Source organism: Elephas maximus, chromosome 11 (genome assembly GCF_024166365.1).
Source record: "Elephas maximus indicus isolate mEleMax1 chromosome 11, mEleMax1 primary haplotype, whole genome shotgun sequence".
NCBI lineage: Eukaryota > Metazoa > Chordata > Mammalia > Proboscidea > Elephantidae > Elephas > Elephas maximus.
Genome location: NC_064829.1, coordinates 32,689,510 through 32,710,503, shown reverse-complemented (window position 1 = coordinate 32,710,503; position 20,994 = coordinate 32,689,510). Strand labels below are relative to the sequence as shown.

Below are 20,994 nucleotides of genomic sequence, written 5' to 3'. Positions count from 1 at the left end.
CAAAAAATGTGATAACTACCATTTTAAAGTATAGAAGTAGATATTTAATATTTATATTTCTAAGAATGTTCGCTTTTAAAAATCCATAATTTTAGCTCAGTCTACTTATTATTAGGGTATTTATTAAAATGTTGCTCTTAGACAAAATAGTGAATCATTTGAAAAGAACCACAGAGATGATTCATTGACCGAAGGTAAGGTGTATAGTTATTTAAGAGACAAAAACGTGAATTCTCAAACCTGCTTCCCATTCATAACCCACCAGTACCTTTGTATGTGCTTGGAAAACTGATGGTTTGGGTGATTATTGACCACAACTACATAATCTGCTTAGCAAGTTTGTTTCTAAAACTGAAGACTGTTACTATGAAAAATAACATTGATTTTTTTTTGGAGTACAAATAAAGAGATCTATTCAGAAAGCATAAAGAAAATGTTTTTGTCATTTCTAGTTAAGTAACACTATGTACAAGTGTATTATTTGCAGAGTTATGTTTCTTGCAGAATTTTGGGGAAATGTAACCATACTTTCCTATTATATACTCCCTATAATGTGTACTGTGGAGCCCTGGTGGTGCAGTGGTTAAGAGCTCAAGTGCTAACCAAAAGGTTAGCAGTCTGAATCTACCAGCTGCTCCTTGGAAACCCTACAGGGCAGTTCTGCTCTGTCCAGTAGCGTCACTATGAGTTGGGATTGACTCGATGGCAGTGGGTTTTGTTTTTGATTTTTTTTGTGCTGTCTACTCTGGAGCCCTGCTGGTGCAGTGGTTAGGAGCTTGGCTGCTAACCAAAAGATTGATGATTTGAATCTACCAGCTGCCCTTCGGAAGCCCTGTGGTGCAGTTCTGCTCTGTCCTGTAGGGTTGCTATGAGTCGGAATTGACTTGATGGCAACAGGTTTGGTTTTATGTCTACTAGCTGGACATCTGATTTTATTTAAAAATAATTTTTAATTTATTAGAGAGTATGGAATGATGAGGACGTGAGGGGAAATTATCTCAGTCTCAAATTTCAGGCTGCTATAAACCCCGGTGGCACAGTGGGTAAGTGCTACGGCTGCTAACCAAGAGGTCAGCAGTTTGAATCTGCCTGGTGTTCCTTGGAAACTCTATCGGGCAGTTCTACTCTATCCTATAGGGTTGCTATGAGTCGGAATCAACTCGATGGCAGCGGGCTTGGGTTTATAACCAATGTAGATGTAGGAAATTGGCTCTAATAGCAGAGAGATAGCTGCTTGCTAGTACTGACTTGCTCTTTTGGTAACTTGTCTCTTTTTCACATCCGTAGTGTTTTATTTTTCGTTGATTTAAGCTTTGCTGTTATTGTGGGCACTTATGCCTACCTTTGTTATTGTGGGCACTTATGCATACCTATGATAGTAAATGTAAGAACCAAGATTAGGTTGAAATTCTCTTGCCCCCTCGACGTACACATTGAAACTAAACCAGGTATTTTCCCCAGAATGATAAGTTCTGCTCCTCTTATTCCAGACGTGGCTTTAGAAATACTCCATGAATTTTCTGCTTTCACAATGGACTTTCTCATGCTTCTCAAATAGCATTTCCATTTCATGACTATTTAGCATTTGTACTTTGAATGAATAGAATGTTCTGGTTTTTTTTATTGCATTTGCTTGAAAATATGTGCCTAAATAAGGTTAAATTCATTGACTTAAGAGAAATATTATTTTCAGTGGAAAGAAAGGGTAAAAGAAAATGTAATATTTTTCGTTTTTGAGTAGTTTAATGCTGTGTTGTAAAAAGTCAGGAATCCTGAAGTAGAGAAGTTTCCATTTTGCTTCTCCATAGACTTCAGCTTATTGACCTTCTCCTAATAGAAAATGTAGAGTTTTAATAATTAGACTGATGGAATTTATTTAAGGTTGAAAACGTATTATCCTCTTTTGACAGTTTCTTCTGAGATCATTGTTTTTATATCTGAGTTTGAATGTAAGTGTTAAAGCTTTCCAGCCTACACTTTCTAAAGTGTTTTTTATTATAGATTATAGTAGAGTTTAGTAAACCAACATACCTGTTTGGAAAACCAGATCAGTCCCTTGCCATCTCTGGAATTTGAAATCATTCATTTTTATGGGTAAAGTATTAAAGATCATTGGTACTTAGAGCATAATTTTCAAATTAAGTTTTTTTTCCACACGTATCCATTGGCTTTCAAGGCTCCTTTAGTTTCTATTTTAAAATTTTAAATTATTATGATAAGTTTATCAGTACAGAACATAGCCATGTGATTCTTTTGGTGAATGCAAACGTAAATCTCACTGGCTCCCAGACTTTTCAGAAATTATTTCAATATTTTCAGTTAGACCTGCTTCTTGCTTTTTGTTTTGCCTTTTGTTTACACTGGTTAACTCTCCAGTAGAGGTATAGATGAATTTTCTTATTACCGTGGAATTAACTGACATTACAATTCTTGAGTCTCTTACAATTTTGACATGTAAATTTTTAATGGCTAAGTAGTTTTTTTTTTTTTTTAAGTAGTAGTGCAGTAGTTACACTGAATCAAAGCATCTGGTATGCGGTAGTAGCATTACAATATTTTCATTCTTCTTAGAACCATTACATTTGTTCCAGAAAGCATTGATAAAATCAAGATATGAAGCTATCCTTTTAAATTTGGATAAAAAATATGGTAACATCTAGTTCTCAATGCTTGCCAGAGTTCTAGGGACTTGTTACATTTTTATCTGGACTTTTGTTTGTGTTTTTTATTTTGCAGGTCCTTCACAGGGTGGTCCAGGTCCTCAGTATCCCAACTACCCACAGGGACAAGGTCAGCAGTATGGAGGATATAGACCAACACAGCCTGGACCACCACAGCCACCCCAACAGAGGCCTTATGGATACGACCAAGTAAGTTATTTGGCTAGCTGTGAGATTGCCTCATCGTTTGTTCTCTCTTGATTACGTTAAATATTTTTCACTGGAGGACTCATTTTTCCCTTCTGTTCATGGTACATGAATTAACAAAGAAAATGCATTAAAGTCTCTTTCATAGAATGTTAGCACAGCCAATCATAGCTACTCTGACATGTAAAATATGTATTATCTCTAGACACCAGCATTCATTCATTCTCTGTCTCTCTTTCAGCCTCTCAACCTCTCTCTCTATTCTGTCTTTACTCCTAGGAATATTTTTCTTAACTGTTTTAAACATCCTTTCCTCTTCTAAAGCCCCAAGTTTCTCAGACCTCCCTTATGTTTATTGCTGAAGACTGTGTCTTGACCTATTGAGATGTGTAGTCCATCTTGTGTCAGTGCTCTCATATTCATTTCAACATATCTACCACACTTCCTTCACATCCGTGATATCCTGAAAACTCATTGCCATCCAGTCGATTCTGACTCATAGTGATGCTGTGATATCCCATTTCTTTAAATTCACACTTTTCACTTGTCTCTTATTTCTTTCCATACACATATCCATTATCTCAAGTATTATTAATCTTTCCCCTCTATTATCTTTCATTCTACCTGCCAATATGCAGACATGTAGCTTATCCTAAGACAACTGTATTACCTTGGATCCTAGTGCTCGTTTAAGTTCCTTCCTTTCCTCATTAAATTTCTCTGATTTATAATCCATAGCAGTCTTTGTTTTATAAATTTTCTCATACATACTTTGAATTATAATTGAAATAATTTCTTATGTTGGTAATTCTTTTAGATTGAATTCAAGTTTGTCTAATGGCTTTCCAGTGAGAGTAATCTAGTCTGTTTATCACTTAAGCTACCTGAGATATAGGTTATTTTTACATGGAACCATTCTTGATTTGTAAGTTGAGGTTTTAGGGCCAGTGAAGGTGATCTTCACTGAGGAACAACTTATATGTAGCACTAATTAGAATTTGAGTTATGAACAGTTCTTCTATTCATTGTCATTCAAGCCTATCCCTCTCCTCTGCCCCACCCCATACTGACACTTCCTGTTTAAGTAATAAAGACGAAGGACATATAAGGTACACTAAAAGAGTTAAGGACAGAAGAATAATATTGAAAAAAAAAAAGCAAACACAAAAACCACTAGGACAAAATCAAAGTATCAGGCAGAGTTTTTAACCTAAATTTTAAAAGTAAAGTCTTGGCTAGTGAGTCTTTAAGGGCAGGATTTCCTGAGCAGATAAAATTTAGGCTCATTCTAAGCCACAAGTTAACGTTAAAAAAAAAATGAGATTCTAGCCATTTATTCCCTCATTCAGCAAATACTTAATAATTGTCTACATGTGCTAGACTCTATTACTAAATATCCTACGTGAGTAAAATAGACATGTTCCCTAAGGCTTGTGGAGCAACTGGCTGTCTTGGTCTTCATTAACTTTAGCATTTGATACATGTTGCTTTTTTGTTCTTGAATAGTCTCCTTTAATGTCTATACTAATGTACTATTCTATTTCACTTATATTTCCAATGATTTTTTTTTTTTTACTGGCTTCCTTTTTATTACCCCAGTATTAATCCTTGATTCTGTTTTTCTTCGTCTCTCTTGTCATCCTGTCTTACACTTTCAGTATCCTTATCTCTTGCTTCTCAACCCGATTTCAGTTTCCTTTTTCCAACTGTATGCAGAATATCTCTTGTTGGATTTCTTGCCATTCTCTCCGTTTTAGCATGTTATGGACTAAACTGACCGTTTTTCTCTGTAAATCAGTATATTTCTAAATCCCCTATTCATTAAGCAAATGCCTGTTGAGCAACAATTATACTAAGTACCATGTTCAAATTGGGGTACATACTGGGAAATAGTATAGACTTGGACTCTACCTTTGTGAACTTAAGTCTAGATGAGGATACAGATAAGTAAACAGATGATTATAATAGAGTGTGATAGATAGTTGGATGAAGAAAACAAAAATTTATGTGGAAGGAAGCTCCTAACCCAGATTTAGAGAAAATGTTACTTGGGAAGTAGTCTATGAGTGTGAGATCCCAAGGAATGGAGGAGGGAAAGGTATTCTAGTCAGAAAGAAGAGCATTCATAAAGGACTGATGGTAAGAGGTTGTTTAGTAAAGCAGAAGCCTGGGGGAGAAGGGGCAAAACTGGAGACATTAGGGTTAGATTTATCAAGGCTCTCATAAACCATATTGGTCTTGGACTTTATCCTGATACCAGTGTGGAACCTTTGAAGAGTTTTCAACAATGTATGTAAAGTACCTAACAGTGGCTGGCGCTTGGTAGATGTGATAAATATATGATTTTATTCTCCTTTTATCGTCATCATTATTCCAGCCCCTAAAGTTGTCAGGAATTTGGGACCGGGCTGTGGATAAAGAGCCATGGTGTTTGGGTAGCTGCCAGCCCATCTCCTTTTCTACCAGAAAAGGATATGAGGAGAGGGCCACCTTATCTACTGTGTTGTCAGTAATCTCCCCACATTGATCTTATGTTTCACCTTATGTATTCCTTTACACAAACACCTGTTGATCTCTTCATTGTAGGGAAAGTAGTTCACCTCTTGAAAGATGGTTGAAGCAATGGAAAACCAATGTAAATTCTTATTGTTTTTAAATAATTTTATTTTTTGTTGTAGTTGAGAATATATACAGCAAAACATATACCAATTCAATGATTTCTATATGTATAGTTCAGTGACATTGATTACATTCTTTGAGTTGTGCAACCATTCTAACCCTCGTTCCTCCTCCATTAACATAAATTCACTCCCCTCTAAGGTTCCTATCTAATCTTTCAAGTAGTTGTTAATTTGATCCCATACAGATAGATCTTAAAAGAGCATAATGCTCAAGGCAGACATTTTTTACTAAACCCATTTTTTACTAGTTAAGCTGAACTATTTGATTTTAAGAAGACTTCAGGGGATATTTTTGGTTTAAGGTTTAAAGATTATCTCAGGGCAATAGTTTTAGGGGCTCATACCTATGTAAATTCTTATATCAAATAGTAATAGTAATTATAGTGGTGGTTTAGGCAGATTAATCTTCTAGCAGTGTGCAGGATAAATTAAAAGGGGGATAATTGAGAGAGAGCCTTGTTAGGAGTCTCCTGCTCCTCCATCAGTCTTCCCCATCTCAGCAAGCAGCAGCTTGATTCTTCTAGTTCCTCAGGCTAAAATCCTGGAGTCATTCTTGACTCCCTTTTTTTTTTTTTTTGCAAATCATATGTCCAATAAATCGTCAAATCTCATCACCTCTTCCTTCAAAATATATCCAGAATCTAACCATTTCTCAATCCCCTGCACTTACCTAAGTCAACATCACTAGCTATCGCTCATCTGAACAATTGCAGTATTCTTTTATTGATCCTACTCTTACCCTGGCTTCCCTATAGGATATTTTCCACACGGGATCTGTAATGATCTTTTAAAAACATTAGTCAGATGGTGTTCTCCCTCTGCATAATTTCTCTATTGAAGAAGTCATGGTTTTCCCTTTTTTTAGTTTGTTAATATGTTGAATTACATTGTTAGATTTTCAAACTTTAAATCAGCCTTGCGTATTTGGGATAAACTCTTCTTGGTCACAATATATTAACCTTTTTATATTATTGGATATGCTAAAATTTTGTTAAGGAGTTTTGCATCTGTATTTATGAGTAATATTGGACTGTAGTATGGGCTTTCTTGTAATGTCTTTGGCTTGTTTTATTATTGAGGTAATACTGAACTCATAGAGTGAGTTGGGAAGAATTTTCCCTTTTCATTTTTTTGGAAGGCTTTGTGTAAAAGTGGTACTCTTTCTAAAATGTTTGGGCCGGGAGTTTTCTTCATGGAGAGGTTTTTAATTACAAATTTAATTTCTTTATTAGCTATAGGAGTATTCAGATTAACTATTTCTTTTTGAGTAAACTTTGTGCTTTTCAAGGAATTTGTTCATTTTATGTATGTTGTTGAATATTTCCTTATTATCCTTTTTAATATCTGTAGAATCTGTATTGATATTACCTCTTTCATTTCTAATATCGGTAATTTGTTTCTCCCCTTTTTTTTTCCTGATTAATCTGACGACAAGCTTTTATCTATTTTATTGATCTTCTCAAAGCACTAGCTTTTGGTTTGTTTTTTTCCCTTTAATTTTTTGTGTTTTCTTTCACTGATTTCACTCTGATCTTACTGCTTTTCTTCTGCTTACTTTGAATTTAATTTAATTTTTTGTGTTTTCTTCCACTGATTTTGCTCTGGTGTTATTTCTTTTCTTCTGCTTACTTCAGATTTCATTTGCTCTTCTTTTCCAATTTCTTAAGGTGGGAACTGATGATTCATTGATTTCAGAGCTTTCTTTTTTTCTAATGCAGGTGTTCATTGCTGTGAATTTCCCTCCAAGCACTGCTTTAACTGCATCCACCAAATTTTTACAGGTTGTGTTTTCATTTTCAATCAGTTCAAAATACATTCTGATTTCTTTTTAATTTCTTCTTTGACCCCACGCCCCCCAAAAAAGAACAAAACAAAATCTGCTGCTGTCCTTGATTCCGACTAATAGCACCACTATAGCGTTTCCATAGTGTTTCCAAAGAGCGCCTGGTGGATTCAAACTGGTGATCTTTTGGTTAGCAGCCATAGCATTTAACTGCTATGCCACCAGTGTTTCCTTTGACCCAAGAATAATTTATTATCCAGATACTTGGATATTTTCCAGATATCTTCCTGTTACTGATTACTAATATAAGTCCATCATAATAATAGAACATCCTTAATGATTTGAATTCTTTTACATTTATTGAGACTTGTTTTATGGGTCAGAATCTGGTCTATGATGAAGTGTTCTGTAAATGTTAGTTTGATCAAGTTGGTTGATAGTATTTTCAGTCTTCTATATCTTAGCTAACCTTTCTGTTCTATCATTTATCAAGAAAGGGATATTAAATCTCTGACTATAATTGTGCATTTGTGTATTTCTCCTTGCAGTTGTTTTTACTTCATGTATTTTGAAGCTATGTTATTAGGTGTATTAGTGTTTAGGATTTTTATGTCTTCTTGATGAATTTACCCCTTTACCATTAAGAAGTGCCCTTCTTTATTCCTGGTAGTATTCTTTGCTCTGAAATCTGATCTGTCTGATATTGATATAAGTATACAAGCTTTCTTTGGGTTAGTTCACCATAGTATATCTATTTCATGTAGGCAGCACATGATTGGGTCTTACTTTTTTATCCACCCTGACAATGCCTGCCTTTTAATTGGGTGTTTTGAACAGTATGTTTAATGTGATTATTGGTATGGTTGTCTGTCTTCTTCATATTTGTTTTCATTTGTCACATCTGTTCTTTGTTGTTTTTTCTTCTTCTGCCTTTTCTGTTGATTTTTTTCCTGTTTTTTTAAACAGCTTTATTGAGATATAATTCACACTATACAATTTGCCATTTTAAATTGTACAATTCAATGGTTTTTAGTATATTCTCAGAGTTACTCAACCATCACCACAGTCTAAGTATAGATCATTTCACCACTTGAAAAAGAAACTGTCTGCCTGCTAGCTGTCTCTTGTCACTTCCTTACAAACACGCTACATTGCTTTATAGTTCTCAGTGTATAAGTCTTTCACCTCCCTGGTTAAATTTATTTCTAGGTGTTTTATTCCTTTTGTTGCTATCGTTAATGGAATTGTTTTTTTAATTTTCTTTTCAGATCATTCACTATTAATGTATAGAAACGGGATTGATTTTTGTTTTGACCTTATACTGTGAAACTTTGCTGAATTTATTTGTTAGCTCTGGTGGCTTTCTTTTAGATTCTTTGGCGTTTTCCTCTGTATAGGATCATTTCATCTGCATATAGGCACAGTTTTACTTCTTTCTTCCTGATTTGGATACCTTTTATTTCTTTTTCATGCCTGTTTGCTCTGGCTGGGATTTCCAATGCAATATTGAATAGTAGTGCTAAGAGCAGGCATTCTTGTTTTGTTCCTGATCATAAGAGGAAAACTACTTTCTCCATTGAGTATGATGTTAGTTTTGTGTTTTTCATAAATATTCTTTATCATATTAAAGGATTTTGATTCTATTCTTAGCTTGTTGAATGTTTTTATCATGAAAGTGTGTTGTCGCCTTAATTTTTGGAAGATATTTTCTCAGGGTGTAGAGTTCTAGTCTGACAGCTCCATACCCCCCACCCCTCCTTTAAGGATGTTTCTCTAGTGTCTTCTTGCTTTCGTTGTTTCCAAAGCTACGTCAGATCTTTGTTTTCTGGTGGTCAGTGTATCTTTTAGGATTTTTCTTTTATCAAGTTGATGGATTGAAAAAAAAATTCCCTCTCTCAAATTGTTATAAGCAAAATACACCAATCCTTTGGTGTGTATTTCTTCATGTTTACTATGCTTAGGGTATGTTGAAGCTTCTTGAATCTGTGGCATTACAGTTTTCATCAAACTTGGAAAAAATTTTGGCCAAATGTTTTTCCTGTCTCTGCCTCCCCAAATCCCTTTCGCTCTTTTCCACACTTCAATTACATGTATATTAGGCTGTTTGAAGTTTCTCTATAGTGCACTGATCAGCTGTTCAGTTTTTTAAATTGTTTTTTTGGTTTGATTTGGATAGTTCATTGAAGATAACTGGTATTTTGAAGTTAACTAATAAACAGCTACCATTCCTGAAGTTAGCTAATATTTTCTTGTTCACTTTCTAATCTGCTTTTTTTTAATCCCTTGCAAGGTATTTTTTCTTTTTTTCATCTTAAACATTATGGTTCGCTTCTCTAGAATTTCAGTTTGGGTCTTTTAAAAATATCTTCCATGTCTCTGCTTAACTTTTTGAACATATGGTATACAACTATAATTGTTCTAATATCTTTTTTCTGCTGATTCTAACATCTGTGTCAGTTCTGGGTCCATTTCAGTTCATTGGTTTTTTTTTTTCTCTTCCTTATGGGTCATATTTTCCTCCTTTGTATGTCTGTAAATCTTTGAATACTACGTATTGTGAGTTTTTATTTGTTGAGTGATAGATGTATTTGTATTCCTAGAAATATTATTGACCTTTGTTTTGAGAGGCAGTTAAGTAAGTTAGAAACAGTTTGATCCTTTCAGGAATACTTTTTTTTTTCCTCCTGTTATCCTATTGAAACCTTTTATTCTGTTATTGTTCCGTGCTTAAGGAAAACAGCTTTGCCTATAATTCATTGTGCCCTGCACTTATGACAGTAGCTTGTATTTGGCCAATTGGAATCCAGGCCAAACCGCAATCTTAGAAGGTCTGTTCGGCTGATAAGTGGCCCTTCACTGATGATTTCCTTCATATAACCTTTAACAGGAAAGCATAAGTTGCATCGATTGTGCCCTAAGAGATGAGGGACTGAAGGTAATTCAGATTGGCACCTCTGAAAAGATTTGTCAGGTTTCTGTCTTGTTCTAGCCAGATTTTTTTTAAAAAAAAAAAACCTTAGGGAAAGACTGAACACCCCCACCTATCTGACACTGCATGTGAATTTTTATAGTTTTAATTAGAAAAAATAAGAATCTCATCATGGCACCCAATAGACTTCCACAGATAAAATCACTGACTGAATGAGTACTGTAAGTCATTGCAGTAGGTAAATATTTCTTTACGGGGCCTCAAAGACCAAAAAAAAAAGGACATTGTTGAATCCAGAATGGGCACCATGCCACAGTAATATTCTCCAATTCCATGACATTTCACGACCTTGAAATTCTGATAAGTGTGTGTAAATTTCTCATGATGCTTGTGGTCTTGAAGCAATATTCAGAGTATTTCAGTGGGGTAAAAATTGTTTCTATTGTCCTTGCAAATACTACCACCACATTGAGTTGCAAACTCTGGGGTACTGACGTGTTTGTAGAGAAGACAAGATAAATCCTCATATAGACCAGATATAAGTGCCAGTGTAGTTGTCTTCTGCTGTAATGGAGGAAGGATTCCTTGACACAAGTTTCTGAATCCATCCCTCCTCAACTGAGGTATTGCATCCCAGGATTTGATCCCAAAAAGCTTTTGCCAAAAGAAGACTCTCTGAATGGAAATGTTATTGTTACGTTACTGAAAGCTGCATAGTTGCCACACGAGTAGTACTTTATTTGACCGACATTTTCAATGTGAGGTGATGTATCTTGTTTTGAAGTGGTAGGCCCCTTGACCTCTTTTCATGGGCTTCTGAATCTATCATGTTGCTTAAAATCTTTCTTCATGAGGAATTTTTTTTAAACCTATAATACCACCTGGGTCTGGTGTTTTGGGACATGGTAGCTGTTTGGTTACTTTATCAGTTTCTTCCATTGTTACTGATAGGTTCTCTTCCCTGGAGACAATTTTGATAATTGAATTTCTCATGGCTGCGGGTGTCCAGGCCCCATGCCTGGTAGCCACCTGCCCTTAGGCCTTAGGTTGGTGAGTGAGCAGGTCCATGAGCCAGTGCCCACGCAGGGGCAGCTCAGGATTGCTTTTAAGATTTGTTAGTCAGGCGCCAGAGCATGTTTAGTCTAAGGCTAAATTTTCCCCACTTCCAAGATAATACCCTTTGATTACCCAGTGGCTTGGAAATTCTGAGGTTTTTTACCGTGCCTGGTGGATATAGGCACTATCTTTCTTTTTGTGTGAGCACCAAGTATTACTTCCTCTAATACTTTTGGGTATATCTTTCCCAGCCTTGAGTATTTTCCTCATATGTATTCGTAATTTTTTCTATCCAAACCCATTGTTCCTTTCTGTATTCTTTATCAAAGAGGATACCATCACCAAGCCTGAATGCCAAGTGACATATTCGATTTTTAAGTCTCTCTCAGTTTTCCTCCCACATCTGATAAATGACAATCTTGTTGACCCTCCTTCCTAAAAAGCTCCTGAATCCATCCTTTTATCTCTAACCTACTGTCCTATCTTAGTTTGGCCATTCTTATCTCCTGTCTTCATTCCAGCAGGATCCTTCTAATATCTTCTTGCGGCTTTTCCCATTCATTCTGTACACTATAGTCAGAGGAATTTTGTAATTAAAAAAAAAAAAAGGCAGAAGGGGTAGAGCTGGGGCTTAGAGAGTTAGAGTGGCTTACCCACAATGATAAACTCAGAAGTGGTGGAGCTCATGATAAATATTGAGTGACGAGAGCCCAGGCTCTGTTCACTGTACCCAATTGCCTTCAGTAATGTTAATGAGTACTTGAGTCATTTGCAAAACTTCCCTGTTTTCTTTTTGAATAACTTTGTGAGGTGTAGGGATCTTAATTACCCACACCTGTTAGATGAGAACACATAAACTCAAGGCATGTTAGGCTACTTGGCCAAGGACAGGAAGCTTTTAAGTGTTGGAATTAGTAGTAGAAATTAGTTTCTGCCTTCAAAACCCATACTTGTAACCATTCATAGTGCACTGGAATTTGCTAATGGTTGCAAATGCACAGTATACCTTTTGGGCTTGTGATTGGTTTAGTCCCAGCCGTGTTCAAGTGTGTGTGAGTCAAGTTATCTAATCTCCCAGTGCCTCAATTTCTTAATTTATAAAATGGAGACAATATTTACTGCATAGATATAGATGGACGCACAGCATTTATTACAGTGGCCAACACGTGGTAAGCTCTTAGTTATTGAGATGTATTAAGTTAGCTATTGCTAATATTAACAAGACTTCTTAGTCTCCATTACTTCAGACTTTGTTTTACCAATCGATTCTTAGCTTCTACTTTTCGTTATTGTATATTCTTTCATTCTGTTCATGTCCCTAAACATTCTGTATGTATTTTTTCCCATGCCTTTGCTTTAGCTGTTGCTTCTAATTTAATTTGCCCTCTCCTCTCCTCTGCTCTTCAAATCTTACGACTTCCTTAATGCTCCCATGTTCCCTTAAATATTTTTCTAATTATTTTAGCCCATGTTAACTTTTACCTTTCTGAAGTCTTGTAGAATTTATTTTCTATTCTGTAATTGTACTTTAGTTATTTATAAATCTTACCTTCTGTGTTTTTCAAATTTATTACGGTGATAAGCATATAATATTTGTTCAATAGATGTTTATAATTGCTTGAATATTATGTATTTGGCATACATTATTGAAGATGTCTTATGTGTCAGGTACTTTTCAATACTTGAGGCATAAAGATGAATAAGACCTTGTCCCTGTCCTCAAATAATTCATAATATAGTAGATAAGTTACAGCTTGTATAGCACAGTGGTTCTCAGCCTCTCTTCTGCTTTCACATCATTTATGTGTGCAGCTCACTTTCATCGTTAATATCTCACTACATATATTCACTAGTGCAGCATTTCCCTCCAGTATCGAGATTGACTGATTTATAATTCTTTGTAATTTTGAAAAGCCCTTTGTCATATTCTCTTTTATTTAAGTAGCATAACAAATGAGATAGGAATTAAATATAGCCATTAATGGAGAGGAAATTGAGATCCAGAGAGGTAGGTGTTATTGTCCAACCTTAGGGGTGAAGAAATTGAGTCTCAAAGAGCTTCAGAATAGAGTTGGAGCTTAAACTCAGCTTTAGTATCTAGGTAGTCTAACAGTTGAATAATCGGCTCCTATCAACAGTAACTAATAACAGCAATATGCTAAACATTGACTTTATTTAAACTTTTTATATAAGAAAGCAAATGACAAAAAGTTAGTATCATGAATCTATCACCCAACTTTAGCAGTTATCAACATTTTGTCAATGTTGTTTATTTATCCACTCCCCCTACACTATTTTATGTTTTTAGAATATTTTAAAGCAAATCCTAGATATGCATCATTTTACCCATAAATACTTCAAGATACATGACTTAAATTAGGGTGAATACAGCTCTGTAAAGGACATTAATCTAAAATACGTTAATTCTGTTTGTGGTGCATTATTCCTTTAGATGTATCATGACACTCAGCAGTCCTCCAAGCATATCTACTTTTGTGGAAATATAAACTTCCAAGGTACTATTTCTGATGGTACAGAAATATGTCAACTCTACAATACTTTCTTGATATAAAATAATTGATATAACTTACAATGGGAAACAACTAGCTAATTATGTGCTCCCAGTGAGTAATTTTCCTGGAAAATAGGTACTGCTATTCACAGGACCAAACGTTTCGTTTCCATTATACGTCAGGTTGTCATGAATGGGAGCCCACTCGACAGCAACTAACAACAAGTTTTAAACATATTTAAGAAATATTTTATGAAATATATTTGTATATAGGCAGTCCCCGGGTTACGAATGTCCGGCTTACTTATAGCCTGTAGTTACGAACCAACCCCAATCCCGGTAAAGCCTATTATGTTAAAAATTTGACGTACATACAGTGGTTCATAATAAGAAATGCATGCTACTTTGAGACACACATCAAAACACTATTATTACTGTATTACTATGTTAAAGATGTTTTAGCACATCTTAAAGTGTTTTTTATTTTTGTACATAGAAAGGTACACTCTATATTATAACAGACATTTGACTAACAATTAGATATGAACCATACCTAACTGTTCTGACTTAACATACAAATTCAACTTAAAGATAGATTTAGGAATGGAACTCATTTGTAATCTGGAGACTGCCTGTATGTTATTCTCTTGCTCTACCTTTCTTCTGTTTTAGGGAAGATGTTCCTTATCTCCTCCAAAAGCCAATCTTAACATATGCATACTGGAATCATTCACCTTCCCCATGGGATTTGCTACATCATTTGTCACCTCTTTTGTATCTATACTTTCTTTTTCTCTCCCGTCCTGTCAATCTACAGGCTTTCAAGTCTGCCTTATTAAAAACAGCAAAAACAAAACAAGCTTTCCTTGATTTTATGTCCTAGCTGCCTAACTAAATACCTTTGCTGGCACTTTGTTGGCCTCAGGGAAAGGCTCAGATTCTTTAGCATGAGTAAAAGGTTCTTGACCCTCAGTCTCCAAGATAGCTTTCCATCTTCACTTACCGCTTGCTATTGTTAATTCATTAATAGCAATTAATAGCTAAGCAGTCATAAAGTTGTCACAAAACTAATACTACATCAGAGTTTAGGAAATAGAATCTCTCATTTACTCTTGCTTAATTCAGTTCAACAGAATTCACCAAACATTGACATTCCTGCTATGTGAAAGGCTGTTTGCTAGTTTCTTGCATATTTAGAATTATGAAATCAATTTACAGTTTAATATATTTTCAGAAGAAGTTATGGTGTGACACTGTGTACCTGAATTTTTTTTGTTGTAGGTGCAGTTGCTTTTATAGTATGCCAGTGTTAAAAATAACTTTTTTATAATCTTCTGTGCTAAACTATATATTTTTTTATGCTAAACTATTATGGTAGAATTATGGTCAAAACTATTATCTAATTACATTTTTAAATTTATTTTTTAGGGACAGTATGGAAACTACCAGCAGTGAAAAAGTACTTAACATTCCAATAGCCAGTACCTATTAGCAGCCATATTGTCACCTCATCACTGTGGACACCTTCCTGTGAAGAGATCTTTTCATTCCATCTAGTTTTTGGAAAAACTTTGTGGATATGAGGCTGTTTCTTCAGTAAACAGCCTTTGTGGCTTAGTTGTAAAAGGCTTTAGTAGCTCAGAAATACTCTTGATTTCACATTTCTACTCTAGATGGCAACATTGGACAGAAAATGCAATGACATAACCAATTTGCAATGATTTCGGAACTGTTTCAAATGGACTGTTACAGACTGAAAGGTGTGAACAGCTTTGTATGTTTATGAAGGTTAAGGGAATTTAATACTTTTCCACAGATTCTTTTGTAAGGGGAAGAGGGAAATGTACACTTTTTACAGCAGCAATATTTTGTATATTATGTTTATTTCATGTGAATATGCAAGGCAGTACACTACGCACCAGGCAGAATCAGAAATCCTGTTAACATGGATTGGAGCATGGTAGATGCTTGATTGTGTTGGTCTCAAAATGGTGTACTATAAAGATAAAGGTGAGAGAGGAGACAAAGCACACCATATGTCCACTGTTATGTTCTTATAGAGGAGATTCAAATCCCTTTTATCTATTAGATAATCAAGGGCACTGTGATACAGTTTTGACTAAAAAGACATTTTTTAGAAACCTTCCAGTTTTGTGGATTAAAACCTTTTTATAAAGATCATTTATAATATAGTTTTAAAACGTAAGGCAATAATTACTTCATGTTGGATCTGAAGAATCTTTGGTAACAGTTTCATGGAGATGAAATGGTAATCCTCCCTCCCCTAAAATAGCAATAACTGAAAATGGAAGTATTAATTTTACTTTGAGCAATCAGGGAATTTAGTAAGTAATATCAAAGAATTTTATAAATGATATCTAAGAAGAGCCAACATTGATCCAGTAATTTTATTTTTTAACATTAAAAGGTAATTGGTTTATATAGTAAAATAGTTCAGGAGACTTTACAAACCTTTATTTCAACTTTCTTAACTGGAACTAATACCGTTTATAAAGGGACACATTTATGCTTTTCCCTTTTTTATGTTGGTTCGTATAAGACAGAGATGTTGATGAGGTTTTTATTCTGATCTGTATTAAAAGCATAGAGGTTGCATGCTAGATCACCTTGTTTATTAGCATGGCATATTTAATCATTATTTGAGACTGTCCTGTGCCTGATTATTTTAACTAAATTCAGGGATATTGTATTGGGCGAGAAAGCATGCATAGAGAAGTTTTTAACCATGATTATTTAGGCATAATCTGAAAACATCTAGCCCAAAGGTAAGTTGCTATTTTCATCACAGTTGCCTATGCCCAGGGAATAAGATGTATTCTTTATAATTGAATTAGTTTTTTCTCACATCTAACTGGAAATGAAACAGAAGGGGTACCATAAATTTGAATAAGCAAAATGTACTGTTCTCAACATACTGTAATCAAAAGAAGGAATTTCAGTGTGTCTGTGTGTGTGAGAGACAGAGCGAGAGTGTGTATGTGTTTTCATATCAAAATAGGTTTGCTTTTTTTTTTCAAGTTGGTCAGTAGAAAATGACATCAAGGTTTGAACAGATGAAGCATGGACAGCCTTATTGTGATTGAAATACTTGTAGGTTCTGTGCCAATTTTCCACCACTGTGTACTTTGTTGCTATTTAAAACTGTATCAACTCTAACGGAAGAATAAATTATTTGTGATTTTAATTTTCTCATTTGTTTCTTTAAATTAGATCTCTTTGAGTCTTGTTTTGTCTGGAGACTATGCTGTGGGTTTTTTATATAAGTTAGACTAGTATAAGCAGACTATATTTGTATTCTAGGACTTGATCAAAATTCTCTTCCCGTGCCCAAGTTAATTAGAATTAACTGTTCAGTAATCAGCATGTTGTGTAGGCTGTTTGTTACAGAATTCTTTCTCTGAAAATGAAGTCCGTGAGGCTATAATCAAGATGACTGAATTAGATAAATGAGTTGAGGAGACAAAATTGTACTGAACCCAACCTGGTGTAGATATGTTATCTCATTTGAAGTAAGCTCAACTGACATTAAGAAATAATTTGTCTTGCCAACCCGTCTTCTGTTGTCTTATTCTCCTTTTAATGGAAACTAAAATTGCAATTTTAATAAGCAGAATTTCCTCCAGGACTTTCTTCCTGGAGACTAGTGCATTTGCAAGGTTTAATTGTTTTATAACAGTCCTATTTCGTAGAAGTTTTTAATTGGTGGTGACAAAAATTACCTTACTCCTTTGATACTTAGTAAGAGAATAACTACCAGTAGCCCTCTACCAAATTTGGTATTTCCGTATAGATTACATATCCTAAAATTGAAATATTTATTTTATCAAAATGTATTATAATAAATATCATACCATCCCATAAAATTGTAGAAGCAAAATAATAAATTACTAAAAAAAGAGCAGGGTGATTATTGATCAACATTTAAAAATACTTAAGTGTGCTAGGTTAGTGGTTTGTTAATTAAATTGTTAATACTGTTATTTAGTGTTACAGTGGCACATTATTTTTGGATTTGTTTTTAACTTTTTAAATGGATTTTTCAAACATACACCAAAGTGGAGAGCCCGCATGTACTAGTTCCCTAACTTACCCACTTAGTAACTCATGACCAATCTTGTGTCATCTAAACAAAACAAAACAAGAAATTCCCAAACCCCTTGCTGTCAGGTTGATTCTGACTCATAACAACCCTACAGGACAGGGTAGAACTGCCCCATAGGGTTTCCAAGGAGCACCTGGTGGATTCGAACTGCCTGACCTTTTTGGTTAGCAGCCATAGGTCTTAACCACTGTGCCACCAGGGCTCATGTGTCATCTAATCCCCAAATATTTTAGTACCATTATTACCACTACCCATTGCAGTCGAGTCAATTCTGACTCACTGTGACCCTATGGGACAGAGTAGAACTGCCCCACAGGGTTTCCAAGGAGCACCTGGTGGATTCAAACTGATGACCGTTTGGTTAGCAGCTGTGGCACCTAACCACTATGCCACCAGGGTTTTGAAATATTTTAATGAGGATGTCTAAAAGATAAGTACTCTTTAAAACACCACCTTGGATGATCTGTGAGGACTATTCAGAAATCGTATGTTTTCATTTTTAACATTGAATTAGAAACCATTCTCAGAATCTCTTAGAGAATACTTATCATCCCCCAATATTCTTTCTCTTCTTTTAAAAATAACCCCCAAGTTTTAGGTGGGTACATGGCTGCCTACCTAGAGATTACATTTAACAGCTTCCTTTGCAGCTAGGTATGACTTTGGGCCAGTGAGATATGAGCTGAAGTGATTTGTGCAGATTCTAGGTTATACTCTTAAAGGTGTGCTCCACGTTCTTTTCCCATTCAGTGAACTGGGACATGATAAGTCGGTTGGGAGTCTGACCTTACAGATTTGAAAAATACTCTGGAAATTGGCACTGCAACTGGATAGAGTCGAAAGTCCTTGTGTGACTTCATCAAGTCTGCTCCTCTGTACTGTCCACGAGCTTGGACTTTAACATGAGAGAAAAGTAACACTTTCAAGACCCAATTATTTTTTCTTTTAATTTTTTGTTGGTACTATGTGTTTTCTATAATGGAGGGTATGCTGAATCATTGAGTGTGTTTGAATTTTTGGTTGGTAATATGGTTTTTGTTTTATGCCTCATCCCACAGATCGTACCCTTGGAATCCAGAGGTACATATATGTACCCCTTGACACCCCAAATTCTACCCCCAGAGCCCAGAGGTATATATGTATACCAAATTAAAAAATTTCAAAATTTGTGTTTTTCCTACTAAAAATTCAACAATTCAGCACCACTTCATATCAAAAAGAAAGAAGATCCCCAAACCCATTGCCGTTGAGTCAGTTCCAACTCATAGCAACTCTGTAGGACAGGGTAGAACTGCTTCAGAGGGCTTGGTTGGCTGCGGAGCTCTTTACCACTGCACCACCAGGGCTCCAATATAATACCTTGTAAAAACAGGCACGTGCCGGCAGCAGGTACTGTCACTCGTAAACCCCAGAGGCCGAAAAAGTAAGTGGTAGCCATGGGTCACAAAAAGGTTAAGGCCCCTGTATTTTGGGGACTCTCCTTAAACCAGCAAAGCCTGTATGGTAATGTAGGGTCATGTAGTGGAGAATCAGCTCATACTACCCTATAGTAAATTCTGTATGGCATCATATTTTTTAGGAATGTCAAGTTAGTTTATTGTGTGTGTAGTGTACATCATAGTCATTCAGGTCATATTCTTGACTAATGATGTAGAACAAAATTCTTTAGTATTTTAAAATCATCCTCTGCTTTCCATCACTTGAATGAATGAGAACGGCGTATGTAAGAACCAATTAATAGATTTAATTTCAAAAAAAAAAAAAAGTATTGGTAAAATATACTTTATGATCTCTTTGGCATATGTATACTTACAAATTTTATAAATGGGATGTTTTCTGAGTACGTATTTTGAGAATTGGCTAAGTAGGACCTCATTAATTCTCGTATTTGGCCTTCTCTCATTTTAGTTCTTTGGATTTTTTCCTCAGATGCTTCCTTGCTATTTTCTGGCTTTCACTATATGATGCATATACTTTGATTTTAAGTATCCCTGTCAACTTTTCTTTGGGGGAAAAATTGATATACTAAAACCACTTTGATTTTATACCTATAAAAAAAAACCTATAGTGGCTCTTATTATTCCGCTTGGATCAATATAAAGGTTTTTTTTTTTTTTTTGGTCTACAGGAGGTATAACACTGTGGAAGAATATTTTAGAATAGTGATTATTTTTCACATACTGTTGTGGGATACCATTGTATACATGTGAGAGTCCTGGTGGGACAGTGGTTAAGCACTTGACTGCTAACCAAAAGGTTGGCGGTTTGAACCCACTGGCTGCTCTGTGGGAGAAAAATGTGGCGATCTGTTTCTGTAAAGATTGCAGCCTTAGAGACCCTATGGAGCAGCCCTGTTCTGTCCTGTAAGGTCGCTATGAGTCGGAATCAACTTGATGGCATGGGTATTTTTTTTTTTTTTAGTATTGTATACATGTGGCCAAATTTTATAACTTTGAGGAACTGAGATCAGTGAATCAAAATACTGTTTATAGCTATGAAGGATTTTATCTTCTATGAATATAGCTAACTTAGGGGATTATTTCTGTTAATGCTTAATTAAGAGCAAGGAAGTAATGATTGTGGCTTTCTTTTCAGGACTAATGTCATTCTATCCATAGAAATCCTATTTCCTGTTCACCGATTTCAGTATTCCATTCTTTCTCAAGATCTTGCTTCACAGCAAGCTTTCATACTTCAAGCTCTACATGTTAGTGCTCAGTCCTCATTCCCACATAAACACAACCATTTTGAAAACATGAACTGATATTAATTACCCCCTTGGCACCAAAAAGTCAGGATTTCCTGATGCGGCACGCTAATGTAAAATGCATTAGTGCAAATGCTGGCTCCAAGGGGTAATACTCTCTAAATAAACACAGCAATGTTTTTCTTTATTCACAACTCTCAGGCTATTCTGAAAGTCATTCATCCTCCACACCCCCCAAAAAGAATTTTGAGTTTTAATATAACTGGATTTTCAGAAGAAGGACTTGAATTTCAAGCTGCACATCAGTGGCACAGAAGTCTTTTTGGTTCTTTGGAA

At 35.3% G+C, this 20,994-nt stretch overlaps 2 protein-coding genes across 3 annotated transcripts in view; one reads left to right on the top strand and one right to left on the bottom strand.

The window, feature by feature from the left end:
- Positions 1-17,033, top strand: part of SS18 (SS18 subunit of BAF chromatin remodeling complex) — a 91,969-nt gene extending 74,936 nt beyond the window's left edge. For both annotated transcript variants that reach the window (XM_049900305.1, XM_049900304.1), the window contains 2 exons: positions 2,737-2,870; positions 15,257-17,033. In XM_049900305.1, coding sequence (XP_049756262.1) covers positions 2,737-2,870; positions 15,257-15,283 — 161 coding nt within the window. In that variant the 3' untranslated portion in view covers positions 15,284-17,033. The remainder of the gene's footprint in view (positions 1-2,736; positions 2,871-15,256) is intronic.
- SLC25A52 (solute carrier family 25 member 52) lies at positions 10,201-11,089 on the bottom strand. The gene is given in 5 exon segments (XM_049900306.1): positions 10,201-10,338; positions 10,341-10,539; positions 10,541-10,940; positions 10,943-11,053; positions 11,056-11,089. Coding segments are annotated over 5 exon segments (882 nt in total).
- Positions 17,034-20,994: the final 3,961 nt, after the last annotated feature.